Source organism: Perca fluviatilis, chromosome 15 (genome assembly GCF_010015445.1).
Source record: "Perca fluviatilis chromosome 15, GENO_Pfluv_1.0, whole genome shotgun sequence".
Lineage (NCBI taxonomy): Eukaryota > Metazoa > Chordata > Actinopteri > Perciformes > Percidae > Perca > Perca fluviatilis.
The window spans coordinates 1,353,637-1,365,864 of NC_053126.1; the positions used below are offsets into that span (position 1 = coordinate 1,353,637).

General features: G+C 46.1%; 1 protein-coding gene across 1 annotated transcript in view; it reads right to left on the bottom strand.

The window, feature by feature from the left end:
- taok2a (TAO kinase 2a) overlaps nucleotides 1-12,228 on the bottom strand; it is a 41,903-nt gene that overhangs the window by 11,811 nt on the left and 17,864 nt on the right. Inside the window, 5 exon segments of the mRNA XM_039824581.1 lie at nucleotides 754-957; nucleotides 8,414-8,542; nucleotides 8,946-9,182; nucleotides 10,828-10,956; nucleotides 11,675-11,884. Of these exon segments, the coding sequence (XP_039680515.1) occupies nucleotides 754-957; nucleotides 8,414-8,542; nucleotides 8,946-9,182; nucleotides 10,828-10,956; nucleotides 11,675-11,884 (909 nt within the window).

A 12,228-nucleotide genomic window follows, 5' to 3' on the forward strand; every position in this document is an offset into this window, starting at 1 on the left:
AATATCCTTCACTGGTCTCCGTCCAGAGACACGGGATCTGTTGGACCATTCTTATATACTGTCTGTGAGCAGTCGTCACAGGTCGCCGCCTATGTTTGCCGCACACTTTGAAAAAACAGCAACATAAATGTTGTCTCCCTGTGCTTTACATTGGGCTTTTCACCATAAACTGTATAAAACTAGGATGTTCACAGGCAGCTTCAACAGCAGAAGAGCGGTTCAGTTCATTTCCAACAGTCCGCTGACAGTGGGTGCCCAGATGTTCACTAGTCTGCCTTTTGCAGAGCAGTAGCGGAGTTTTACAGGAAAAACTGTGGGTAAAAACCAAGTGTTAGAACGAAAACGTATGAAAATAAGTTTTCTTTCAAATTCTCTCTGCACCGCGGCTCTTACTCCCTCTCTCTGGCACGAGACACCTGACTGCAGACTGCAGTTCAGTGCGCCTGCCGGGGAGCGCGTATCTCTTTGTCTTTCTGTCTTTTTATAAAATGAGTCTTGAAGCCAACAGCAAAGCCTAACTTTACTTTTAATGAAATCAATCAAAGAGAAATGTTTTAGATATTAGAGTAACTTCCTTGTCCAGCTGCTGCAATAAATATGCATGAGGAGAAATCACCTGAAAGGTGTTTGATGGTTATTTATTTGTGCTTTAGAATGTAACCACGAAGTACATCGTCCCTCGTCTAAAAAGACCTGGCAATAACCGACATTTGTTAATTGTGTGGTTTGAAGTGTGAAGATGGAGCGCCGTACCTCTCTGAGCAGGTCCTGCTCCAGGTTGTGGCGAGCCAGCAGCATCTTCCTCTTGTACTGGCGGCACTGCAGCTCGTAGTACTGCCGCTGCCTCCGCAGCAGGCTGGCCTCCTCCTCCGCCTGCATCTGCTGCAGACACTCCTTCTGACGGATCAGCCACTCCTGCTTCTCCCGCTTCGGAGTCGACTGGTTCTCGTTCAGCTCCTGTTAAGAGACCAAAAGTGAATAAAATCGTGTGCAAGACTGTAGCGCCAGGAAATGAACTGGATGGAAGGCCGCCAGCCAAAAATAAATGTTGGTGTTATGTGAATTGACATTACATTAAAGTGTAACTCTCACCAAAATGTAACCTAGGGTCGTTTTGTAAATGTACCCGAGTCAAACTTCCGCTTAAAAGCATATTTATGGTGCGTTCTTTTTGTCCACCGAAGTCGTTTTACGAGTTGTTTTCCGGAGTTACGACCCGGATGTTGCATAAAGAACGCCCCCGAGGTCGTATTTACGACTCGTCAAGTCGTCTGAACTCAGAGGACCCCGAGCTCACTTTCAAAGATGGCTACGTCGTGCATCAGACGTAGTAAACATTGTGGTTATCTACAATTTTAAGCACTTTTGTCTTTGCTGTAACCAAATGAAGAAGTCGTACACATAGCGCTGTATACTGCTACCTATAGACATGTCGCTACAGTCTTATTAGGAGTTAAACATAGCGCTGTATACTGCTACCTATAGACATGTCGCTACAGTCTTATTAGGAGTTAAACATAGCACTGTATACTGCTACCTATAGACATGTCACTACAGTCTTATTAGGAGTTAAACATAGCGCTGTATACTGCTACCTATAGGCATGTCACTACAGTCTTATTAGGAGTTAAACATAGCGCTGTATACTGCTACCTATAGACATGTCTCTACAGTCTTATTAGGAGTTAAACATAGCGCTGTATACTACTACCTATAGGCATGTCTCTACAGTCTTATTAGGAGTTAAACATGGCGCTGTATACTGCTACCTATAGGCATGTCTCTACAGTCTTATTAGGAGTTAAACATAGCGCTGTATACTGCTACCTATAGACATGTCTCTACAGTCTTATTAGGAGTTAAAGCATAGCTGTATACTGCTACCCATAGACATGTCTCTACAGTCTTATTAGGAGTTAAACATAGCGCTGTATACTGCTACCTATAGGCATGTCTCTACAGTCTTAATAGGAGTTAAACATGGCGCTGTATACTGCTACCTATAGACATGTCTCTACAGTCTTATTAGGAGTTAAACGCACGCTGTATACTGCTACCTATAGACATGTCTCTACAGTCTTATTAGGAGTTAAACATGGCGAGCGTATACTGCTACCTATAGGCATGTCTCTACAGTCTTATTAGGAGTTAAACATAGTGCTGTATACTGCTACCTATAGGCATGTCACTACAGTCTTATTAGGAGTTAAACATAGGCTATACTGCTACCTATAGGCATGTCTCTACAGTCTTATTAGGAGTTAACATAGCGCTGTATACTGCTACCTATAGACATTCGCTACAGTCTTATTAGGAGTTAAACATAGCTGTATACTGCTACCTATAGGCATGTCACTACAGTCTTATTAGGAGTTAAACATGGCGCTGTATACTGCTACCTATAGGCATGTCTCTACAGTCTTATTAGGAGTTAAACATGGCGCTGTATACTGCTACCTATAGGCATGTCTCTACAGTCTTATTAGGAGTTAAACATGGCGCTGTATACTGCTACCTATAGGCATGTCTCTACAGTCTTATTAGGAGTTAAACATAGCGCTGTATACTGCTACCTATAGGCATGTCTCCACAGTCTTATTAGGAGTTAAACATAGCTGTATACTGCTACCTATAGGCATGTCTCTACAGTCTTATTAGGAGTTAAACATGGCGCTGTATACTGCTACCTATAGGCATGTCTCTACAGTCTTATTAGGAGTTAAACATGGCGCTGTATACTGCTACCTATAGACATGTCTCTACAGTCTTATTAGGAGTTAAACATAAGCGCGTATACTGCTACCTATAGGCATGTCTCTACAGTCTTATTAGGAGTTAAACATAGCGCTGTATACTGCTACCTATAGGCATGTCACTACAGTCTTATTAGAAGTTAAACATAGGCGCTGTATACTGCTACCTATAGGCATGTCTCTACAGTCTTATTAGGAGTTAAACATAGCGCTGTATACTGCTACCTATAGGCATGTCTCTACAGTCTTATTAGGAGTTAAACATAGCGCTGTATACTGCTACCTATAGGCATGTCTCTACAGTCTTATTAGGAGTTAAACATGCGTGTATACTGCTACCTATAGGCATGTCACGTCTTATTACAGTCTTATTGGAGTTAAACATAGTGCTGTATACTGCTACCTATAGGCATGTCTCTACAGTCTTATTAGGAGTTAAACATAGTGCTGTATACTGCTACCTATAGGCATGTCACTACAGTCTTATTAGGAGTTAAACATAGCGCTGTATACTGCTACCTATAGGCATGTCTCTACAGTCTTATTAGGAGTTAAATACCGCCTGATTAGTTATTTTGTAGCTTGTGCAGCTGAAATTGGCTAGAGACGCTCGGTTGCTATGACAACAATGGCTTTAAGCCGAGTCTTGAGCAGAAAGCAGAGCAGTAGCCTAACGTTAACGTTAATCAAAACGTAATTTTCATGTATCAAACTGAGATATATGTGTGTAATATGTCAATAACTGGGTGAATAGAATCCTAAATGTTACTAAAAATGTTACATAAATCCATCTTTTCTCCGACTCGTAGTATTGTGTGACAAAAAGAATGCAACAACCCGCGGTTATTCGTTTTTCGACACGGATGTGACGTCCCGCTTGAGCTACTAGTCGCGATTACAAGACAAAAAGAACGCACCATTAGGACGGAAGCGCCACTTTTAAGATTTACCGTCTTCTCGTTTTTCAGTCAAATGGCCTTTTGAATGGGAGAACTAGGGGCACTTCTATGCTAGCCTCAAAAGAGCCCCTGGTGATACTTGGAGCAAAGTCTCATGTTGTGTCGAGCCTTCTTAGAGTTTTAAAAATAGCTATTTAGATGCTATCATAGTAATGCCCCTAGCACTCCCATTCAAAAGGCCATTTGACCGAAAAACGGTAAAAATACGGTAAATTTTCAAAGTGGTGCTTCCGTCCTAAATATGCTTTTAAAACTGAAGTTTGTCTCAGGTACATTCACAAAAAGACCCTAGGCTGCATTTTGGCGAGAGTTACGCTTTAAATATGTTCTCATGTCTACTTTAAATACATCATTTTACCGACGTGAGGCGCGGCTGGCTGGTTATTCGCGCTTCTCCGTCTGCTATTCATCTGCTATTGGTCTGCTATTCTCTTGTGTTTGTGTTCGCTGTACCCCTACCTCTGGACAGCCTCTGTACCTCTGGACAGTCTCTCTGCTGGTTCCCGAAGCCGCCTGGGCTCCTTGGCCGGACTCTTGCCTCGTCCGGTTAGCCGCTAGCTAGCTGCCCCCGTTCACCAAGCGCGTGGCGCAAATCCTAGCTGCCCGGCTAACCCGAGTGCTGACCTCCTCCTCATAGGCAACCTCCACCAGATGCGAGCCGCGACCAAGACTAGACATTCCTCTCTCTTCGGTCATGCTGTGGATCATTTTGGCAATCACCTCATTCATCCATCTCCACCTCCACCTCTGTGCTCCTAGCCCACGGCTAACCACTATCACGCAGGGCTCTCGTCCCTCCGCTCGGCATCATGATCAAATATTCAACTCTGCAACTGGTCCAATTCGTCCAACTACTCCATTCCATCCTGCATCCCAGTCATCAAACAGCTTCCGGACTTCTCAGTCGGCCCGTTACATCCACAGAAGCTCTCGCCGCAAGTTTGTTTTCTTCCACCACGGACAATCCATTCCATCCATCTGGTCACCTGCACGCTCTGTTGCACCTGTCCCACGTCATCTGAATGCTTCACCCACTGGTTCACATAGGGCTGAACGCATCATCAGGCTACACAGAAACCCGGACCGGACTACAGTGCTTTCTTCCCACTTCACATACACTCAATCATACTCTCCAATCATTTGCTAATCGGCCCACTGTCCCCTCAACTGCAATACCCCCACACCCCAACGACCACCACGCACTGCTAACGGGACAACCTCAGATCTCTCCAGCCTGCCCCCATCCCACCACCCTCTCACCATGCCAACTTTGCCCTCCTCAACACCCGATCGCTCACAACAAAGCCCCTGTCCTCCATGAACTAATCCCTCGACAACACTCTTGACTTCCTTCTGCTCACGAAACCTGGCAACAACCCAACGACTTCTTCTCCCTCAACCAAGCATCCCCCTGGCTACAACTACATCTGCAAACCCCGCCCCTCCCACCGTGGAGGTGGCTCTCGCCGCCACATTTTCAATCAGAACTTCCGGATCACAGAACTCACCCTCCCCTCAGTATCATCGTTTGAATATCTCGCTTCAAAACTCTTTTCCTCCATGACAGTCATCCTCATTTACCGGCCACCTAAACCAAATCCCTCCTTCCTCTCTGATTTTACTGAACTCCCCACACTAGCCTCATCTCTCTCTCCACGTCTGCTGCTACTCGGTGACTTAAACATCCACATGGACTCCCCCACATGCAAGCTCTCATCAGAATTCAAAATTTTACTGGATAACTTCTCTCTCACCCAACATGTCACATTCCCCACCCATGAAAAAGGTCACATCCTCGACCTGGTCTGCTCCACCAACCAACCAGTGCTCGACCTCCATCCATGCCTCTTTCCCCTCTCTGATCACAAACTGATATGGTTCACCATCCCTTCTCCAACCCCACGCCCCGCCTCCTCAGAGAAATCACCTTCGCAACCTCAAATCTATCAATCCCCACCATCTCTCTGACCTGCTCTCCACCACTCTCCACCTGGACTCAACCCTCACCTCACCCGATGACCTCACAGACCACCTCAACTCCACCTTGTCTACCTCCCTCAACATCCTGGCCCCCTCAAAACAAAACTCGTCACTTTTAACACCTCTTCACCCTGGTACACACCTGCATCCGAAAAATGAAACAAACTGGCCGCCAACTTGAACGTCTGACAAAGAAATCATCCCTCACAGTCCATCATGCGAAGCCTATAAATCCCATCTCATCGCCTACAAAGATGCCCCTCATTGCTGCCAAACCTGCCTACCTCTCCCCCATCCTCACCGGACCCTCGCCAAAACCCCAGAACCCTCTTCTCCACATTGAACAACCTTATCAGCCTCGGACCAACAGCCTCCTTTACTCTACCCGGATCTCTGCAACTCATTCCTCCACTTTTTCACTGACAAAATCAATCTCATTTACATATCTCTATCCCCTGTATCTGACCTTCCAGGATCTACTCCAGCACCTACCTTGGACCCTCCTCTCTCCATCCCTCCAGACCTCCCGACCCCTCCTCCACACTTCCTCCTCTCCCAGTTTAACCCAGTCACTCCTCCTGAAATCTCCAAACTCATCAGCTCTTCCAAACCCACTACCTGCTCCCTTGACCCCCTCCCTACTCCACTTCTGAAGTCCTGCCTCCCGGTCCTATGCCCCTACCTCACTAACCTCTTCAACTCCTCACTGTCCCTTGGAACTGTCCCCTCTGCTTTCAAAACTGCCGCTGTCACCCCAATCCTTAAAAACCTGGTCTGGATCCCTCCTCTCTCAACAACTACCGCCCAATATCCAACCTCCCCTTTCTGTCTAAAACCCTGGAACGCATAGTCGCCTTCACAACTACAAACCCATCTTCTTGCCAATAACCTATTCGAACCTCTCCAATCTGGTTTTTAGCCCCTTACACAGCACACAGAAACCGCTCTCCTCAAAGTCCTCAACGCCTCCTCACCTTTGCTGACACCGGTTCCCTCAACATCCTCATCCTCCTCGACCTGAGTGCAGCCCTTCGATACTGTGAGCCATAACATCCTGCTCACCAGACTCAAAGACCTCGGTATCGACGGGTACTGCACTCAGCTGGCTCCACTTCGATACCATTTCCAACACCCCATTTCATCTCTCTCCACAACCACACCTCTGCCACAGCCACAGTCACTCAAGGTGTTCCCCAAGGCTCCGTACTTGGCCCCCTCCTCTTCATCATCTACATCCTCCCTCTTGGTCAGATACTCCGCCACTTCAACCTGGACTTCCACTGCTATGCTGACGACACCCAGATCTACCTCAGCACCAAATCCCCCCACAATCCTCCCCTCTCCCACATCAACTCCTGTCTGTCAGCTATTAAAACCTGGATGCAACACAACTTCCTCAAACTCAACAGCGACAAAACAGAATTCCTTCTGATCGGCTCCAAATCCACACTCAGCAAAACCAATAACCCCACTCTCACCATCGACGGCACCATTGTCTCCCCATCTCCCCCAGGCCCGCAACCTTGGCGTATCTTTGATTCCACCCTCTCCCTTGAGCCTCACATCCGTCAAGTCATTAAAACCTCCTTCTTTCACCTCCGCAACATCCGCAAAATCAGACCCTCTCACACCCCCGCTGCTGAAAGACTCATTCACGCCTTCATCTCCTCCCCGACTGGACTACTGCAACTCACTTCTCCTCGGCATCAGCTCTACCAACATCAGCCGACTCCAACTGGTCCAGAACTCAGCCGCCCAGCCTCATTACCTGCTCCAAATCCTGGCACCACATCACTCCAGTCCTAAAACAACTCCACTGGCTTCCCATTTCCCAACGGGATCACCTACAAAAATCCTGGTCCTCACCTATAAAGCCCCCCCACCATCTGGCCCCTCATACCTCACTGACCTCCTCCCCCTTACCAACCCTCACGGTCCCTCAGATCCACCTCAGCCGGTCTCCTCTCCATCCAAAAGTCCAACCCGCGCTGTTTTGGGGACAGAGCCTTCTCCAGAGCAGCTCCCAGGCTCTGGAACTCCCTCCCCCAAGAGATCCGCACCTCTGAGTCCCTCACCATCTTCCAGTCCCTCCAAGACCCATCTCTTCACCTCAGCCTACCCATAGTCCACCTGCCCCCTCCCTTTTTCATCTGTATCTTGTTTTGTTCTACTTGTTTTTGTTTGCTCGTTTTGTTTTGTTATGTTTTTATAATCTACCCTGCCCTGTAAAGCGACTTTGAGTCCATGAAAAGCGCTATATAAATTCAATTTATTTTTTTTTTTTTTTTTTTTTTAATTGTTTTGTGTGAAGCACATTGAGCTACATCGTATAAAATGTGCTCACTGGATGCTGCCGTTCCAGCCAGTGTGCTTACGCTCAACAGATGTGTGAGGAAGTGTCTCCTTCACAGCTGAATTTATAATTCATGTAGGTCAATGCAATAGATGCATTTTATTTAAAGGATCAGGGTTTTATTGTCATAATATTACACAGAAGTAGTAGTTGTACTCCCTTCACGCTACACACAGAAAATGTATAAACAGATATTCAAAACATTTAAATTAGAAAATAAAACAGGACAACTAAATTATATTGACAAGGAATATATACATTGGTATTAAGTGACTGTGTGTGCCTGAAGGGTAACTACCAGTGTGTTGTGGTTTAGGGAATCTTATCTCCGTTAGTATTTAGATGTGTGAACATGTGTTGGCTCTGACCTCTTTAAGCTGATCCTTGCGCTGGCGGTACTGGCGTTTCTGGGACTCCAGTAAACTGGTCAGTTCTTTCTTCTGCTGGCCCAGTATGTGCTGCTGGAACTTCTTCTCTTCTGCCAGAGCGGCTTTCGTCTGCAGAGCGACAGCAAAACACAGGCCGAGGTCAGCTCTCTGAAGAACACGTTACAGCAGCGCTTTCACACATTTTATAATAAGTAGTATTTGCTATATTTGATTACATATCCATGATCGGATGATCCCCTTTCTCAGATGAGACAACAAACAGACAGAGTTAGTCAGTTAACAGTCAAAAAAGAGAGAGACAGAAGACCAAACAATGTTATGATAAAAAATAAAAATTATCTGGCAATTTCATATTGTCCATTTTTTCTTCCTTCTACATTTTCTTGAACTGAAAGATATTGATATTACCCTTTAAATCATTATCCACATACATAAATACACATTTGCTTTAAAGATGTCCATGCATACTGATGCATGTGCTTCACTCCGTGCCGACAGCACTAAAACTAACCTCTTTCTCCAGGATAGCCTGGTGCTTCTTGGCCAGCTTGTCGGCCTCGGTGGAGAAGCTGTTCCTCTGATTCTCCAGCTCTTTGTCCAGCTTCAGCTGGTGCTCGTCCATCTCCGCCTTCAGCTTGTTCTCCAGCCCCATCAGCTGCTTCTGGTGCTGCCGCCGCATACGCTTGTAGCCGGACATCTGCTCCCGCAGCGCCGAGCCCTGCTCGTGTTCCTGGATCTGACGGGTCACCTGGAGGGGGGGAGGGACATGGGGGCACGTTCAATCTCAAAACAGCGTGCATCGTTTTGCTACGGTTTGATTGAATGACATGTTCAACAGTGTGAAGCGACTTTGAGCTCCGTTTTCTCTGGTTTGGTGGCTGTGTCCCAGGTAATAGCCAATCAGCAGAGAGGTGTCTGTAAACCCAGGTAATAGCCAATCAGCAGAGAGGTGTCTGTAAACCCAGGTAATAGCCAATCAGCAGAGAGGTGTCTGTAAACCCAGGTGATAGCCAATCAGCAGAGAGGTGTCTGTAAACCCAGGTGATAGCCAATCAGCAGAGAGGTGTCTGTAAACCCAGGTAATAGCCAATCAGCAGAGAGGTGTCTGTAAACCCAGGTGATAGCCAATCAGCAGAGAGGTGTCTGTAAACCCAGGTGATAGCCAATCAGCAGAGAGGTGTCTGTAAACCCACCGGTAATAAAAAGGAGGGTGTTCAAGTTCAAGTGTTCAAGTCTTGGTGTTCGTCTGGGCTGAACGTGGCCCTGGTCTCTTGAGTGTTTTAATGTTCTGGTAATTGGGTTTCTGTCATCCAACAGGCCCGAGATGTGCGCAACAATGAGGTGGCATGAGAAGGCACTTCATCAGTGCCTTGCTCAAGGGCACATGGCAGCCCCCTCTCCCTTTTGCTCCATCAGGCAAGCCACACTTTTCCTGGGATTAGATGTGTGGTTAACATGACTTCACAGTGGTCTGCAGGCAAGTCAGAAACTGTGCCTTTAAATGAGCCGATCTCTAACATCGTAATGTCACAACTACTCACTCTATCCAGCCACCTACCTACCTACCTACCTCTCTCCCTACTTACCTACCTATCTATATGTAGAAACAGTCCTTCCAGAAAAACGGAGTTTAAAAAATAATAATAATAATATAGACAGCAGGAGCACTTAAAGAAATTTGAGTAGAGATCAGATATTAAGATAGCTTTCTTATTGGATACCAACTTAAGAGACTCAAAGTACATCCAAGTACATAAAACCTCCAACACCCTGCTTTTCGCGTTGTTCTCTTAATACATCCATGGCTTTTCGATGATGTTCACGTTGCGTAATTACGTCACTTCATAACGTTCCCATGGCAACAGGGGAAAATGGCTGCTCTTGTGTGAAGTAAACACAACATTTTTTCAACTTTCTGCTAAGATATATGTGACTTTTTTGCAACGAAAATGCGGGGGTTATGAAATCATGCAAGCACCGCATACTTGGCGCGGAAATCGGCAATTGATGCGGCGAAAGTGCGGCATATTTGAAAAAATAGGCGCTAAAACAGAGCGTTTCAGACAGAGGGAGAATAAAGGTATATTTTGAAAAATATTATAGTTTTTTTTCACATTAAAGCATGTAAACATGTTCTAGTAGAAACCCTAAATACACTTATGAACATTAAAATGAACAGAATATGGGACCTTTAATGTAGGGAATCTGTCTTATAGCTTTTTTAAACTCTTTCTTTCGCGATTGGGTCCATGATTCTGTTATCACAGACACTACAGGGCTCTGCTTTAATGCCAGCCGGGGCCCTCGTCTGGGGGAGTCCCTGCAGGTGATAGCCAATCAGCAGAGACAGCAGTAGAACACAACACAGTGAGGGCGGGAGGAAGAAGATTTACCAAGGAGGCGGTCCGGATGGTGGCAAAGTGGTCCCGGTTGCGGTAGTAGGCTCGGCGGCGTCCAGCCGAGGGAGCCTGAGGCTGGTCCATCTCCGGCTGGTACGGGTCATCGTAGATGTTATCCTGACCCTGAGGAGGAGGACCACGGTCAGACATCTTTAACATACACAAACTAATTGGGCTGGATAATCGATCCCAAATAACTTTCCTTTTCTCCCCCCCCCTTCAGAACAGCCCGCTTTTTTTTTTTTTTTTTTTTTTTTTTTTTTTTTTTCTTCCCCCCCCCCCCCCCCTTATCTATTGTGCTAACTTTGGTGCATTATTTAGGACGATGTGTCCTAACTTTGGAGCATTATTTAGCACGATGTGTGTCCTAACTTTGGAGCATTATTTAGCACGATATGTGTCCTAACTTTGGAGCATTATTTAGCACGATATGTGTCCTAACTTTGGAGCATTATTTAGCATGATGTGTGTCCTAACTTTGGAGCATTATTTAGCATGATGTGTGTCCTAACTTTGGAGCATTATTTAGCATGATGTGTGTCCTAACTTTGGAGCATTATTTAGCATGATGTGTGTCCTAACTTTGGAGCATTATTTAGCATGATGTGTGTCCTAACTTTGGAGCATTATTTAGCGTGACATGGATTCTTACATCATCTGGTTTAACGTGAACTCTAGATTTAAAACAGAGCCTCTTTAAAGGTCCATCTGGCGAGTTTTATAAATCGATATCTGATTGATCAAATGAGAAAAATCTATTTCTTGAAACCCAGATGTATAAAAGGTATATATATATATATATATATATATATATATATTTTTTTTTATTTTTTTATTTTACCGTGGGTCGGTGGATGATGGAGCTGTTGGAGGTGACGGTGTGCTCGCCCTCCTGCATCATGGCCATCTCGCTGCTGCTGTCATCGGACGCGTCGGCCAGACTGTTGACCGAGCTGCTCTGAGAACTGGCTGAGATGGACATACTGGGCACCGACTGGGAGCTCTCCATGCTGTTCACTGTGCCTGTCCGCATCAGGTACTGCTCCACCTCCTGACACACACACAGAGAGACACACACACACACACACACACACACACACACACACACACACAGAGACACACACACACACGGACACAGAGACACACACACACACACACACGGACACAGAGACACACACACACACACGGACACACACACACACGGACACAGAGACACACACACACACACGGACACAGAGACACACACACACACACGGACACAGAGACACACACAGAGAGAGAGACACACACAGAGAGAGAGACACACACACACACACACACACACACACAGACACACAGAGAGAGAGAGAGAGAGACACACACAGAGAGAGACACACACACGGACACAGAGACACA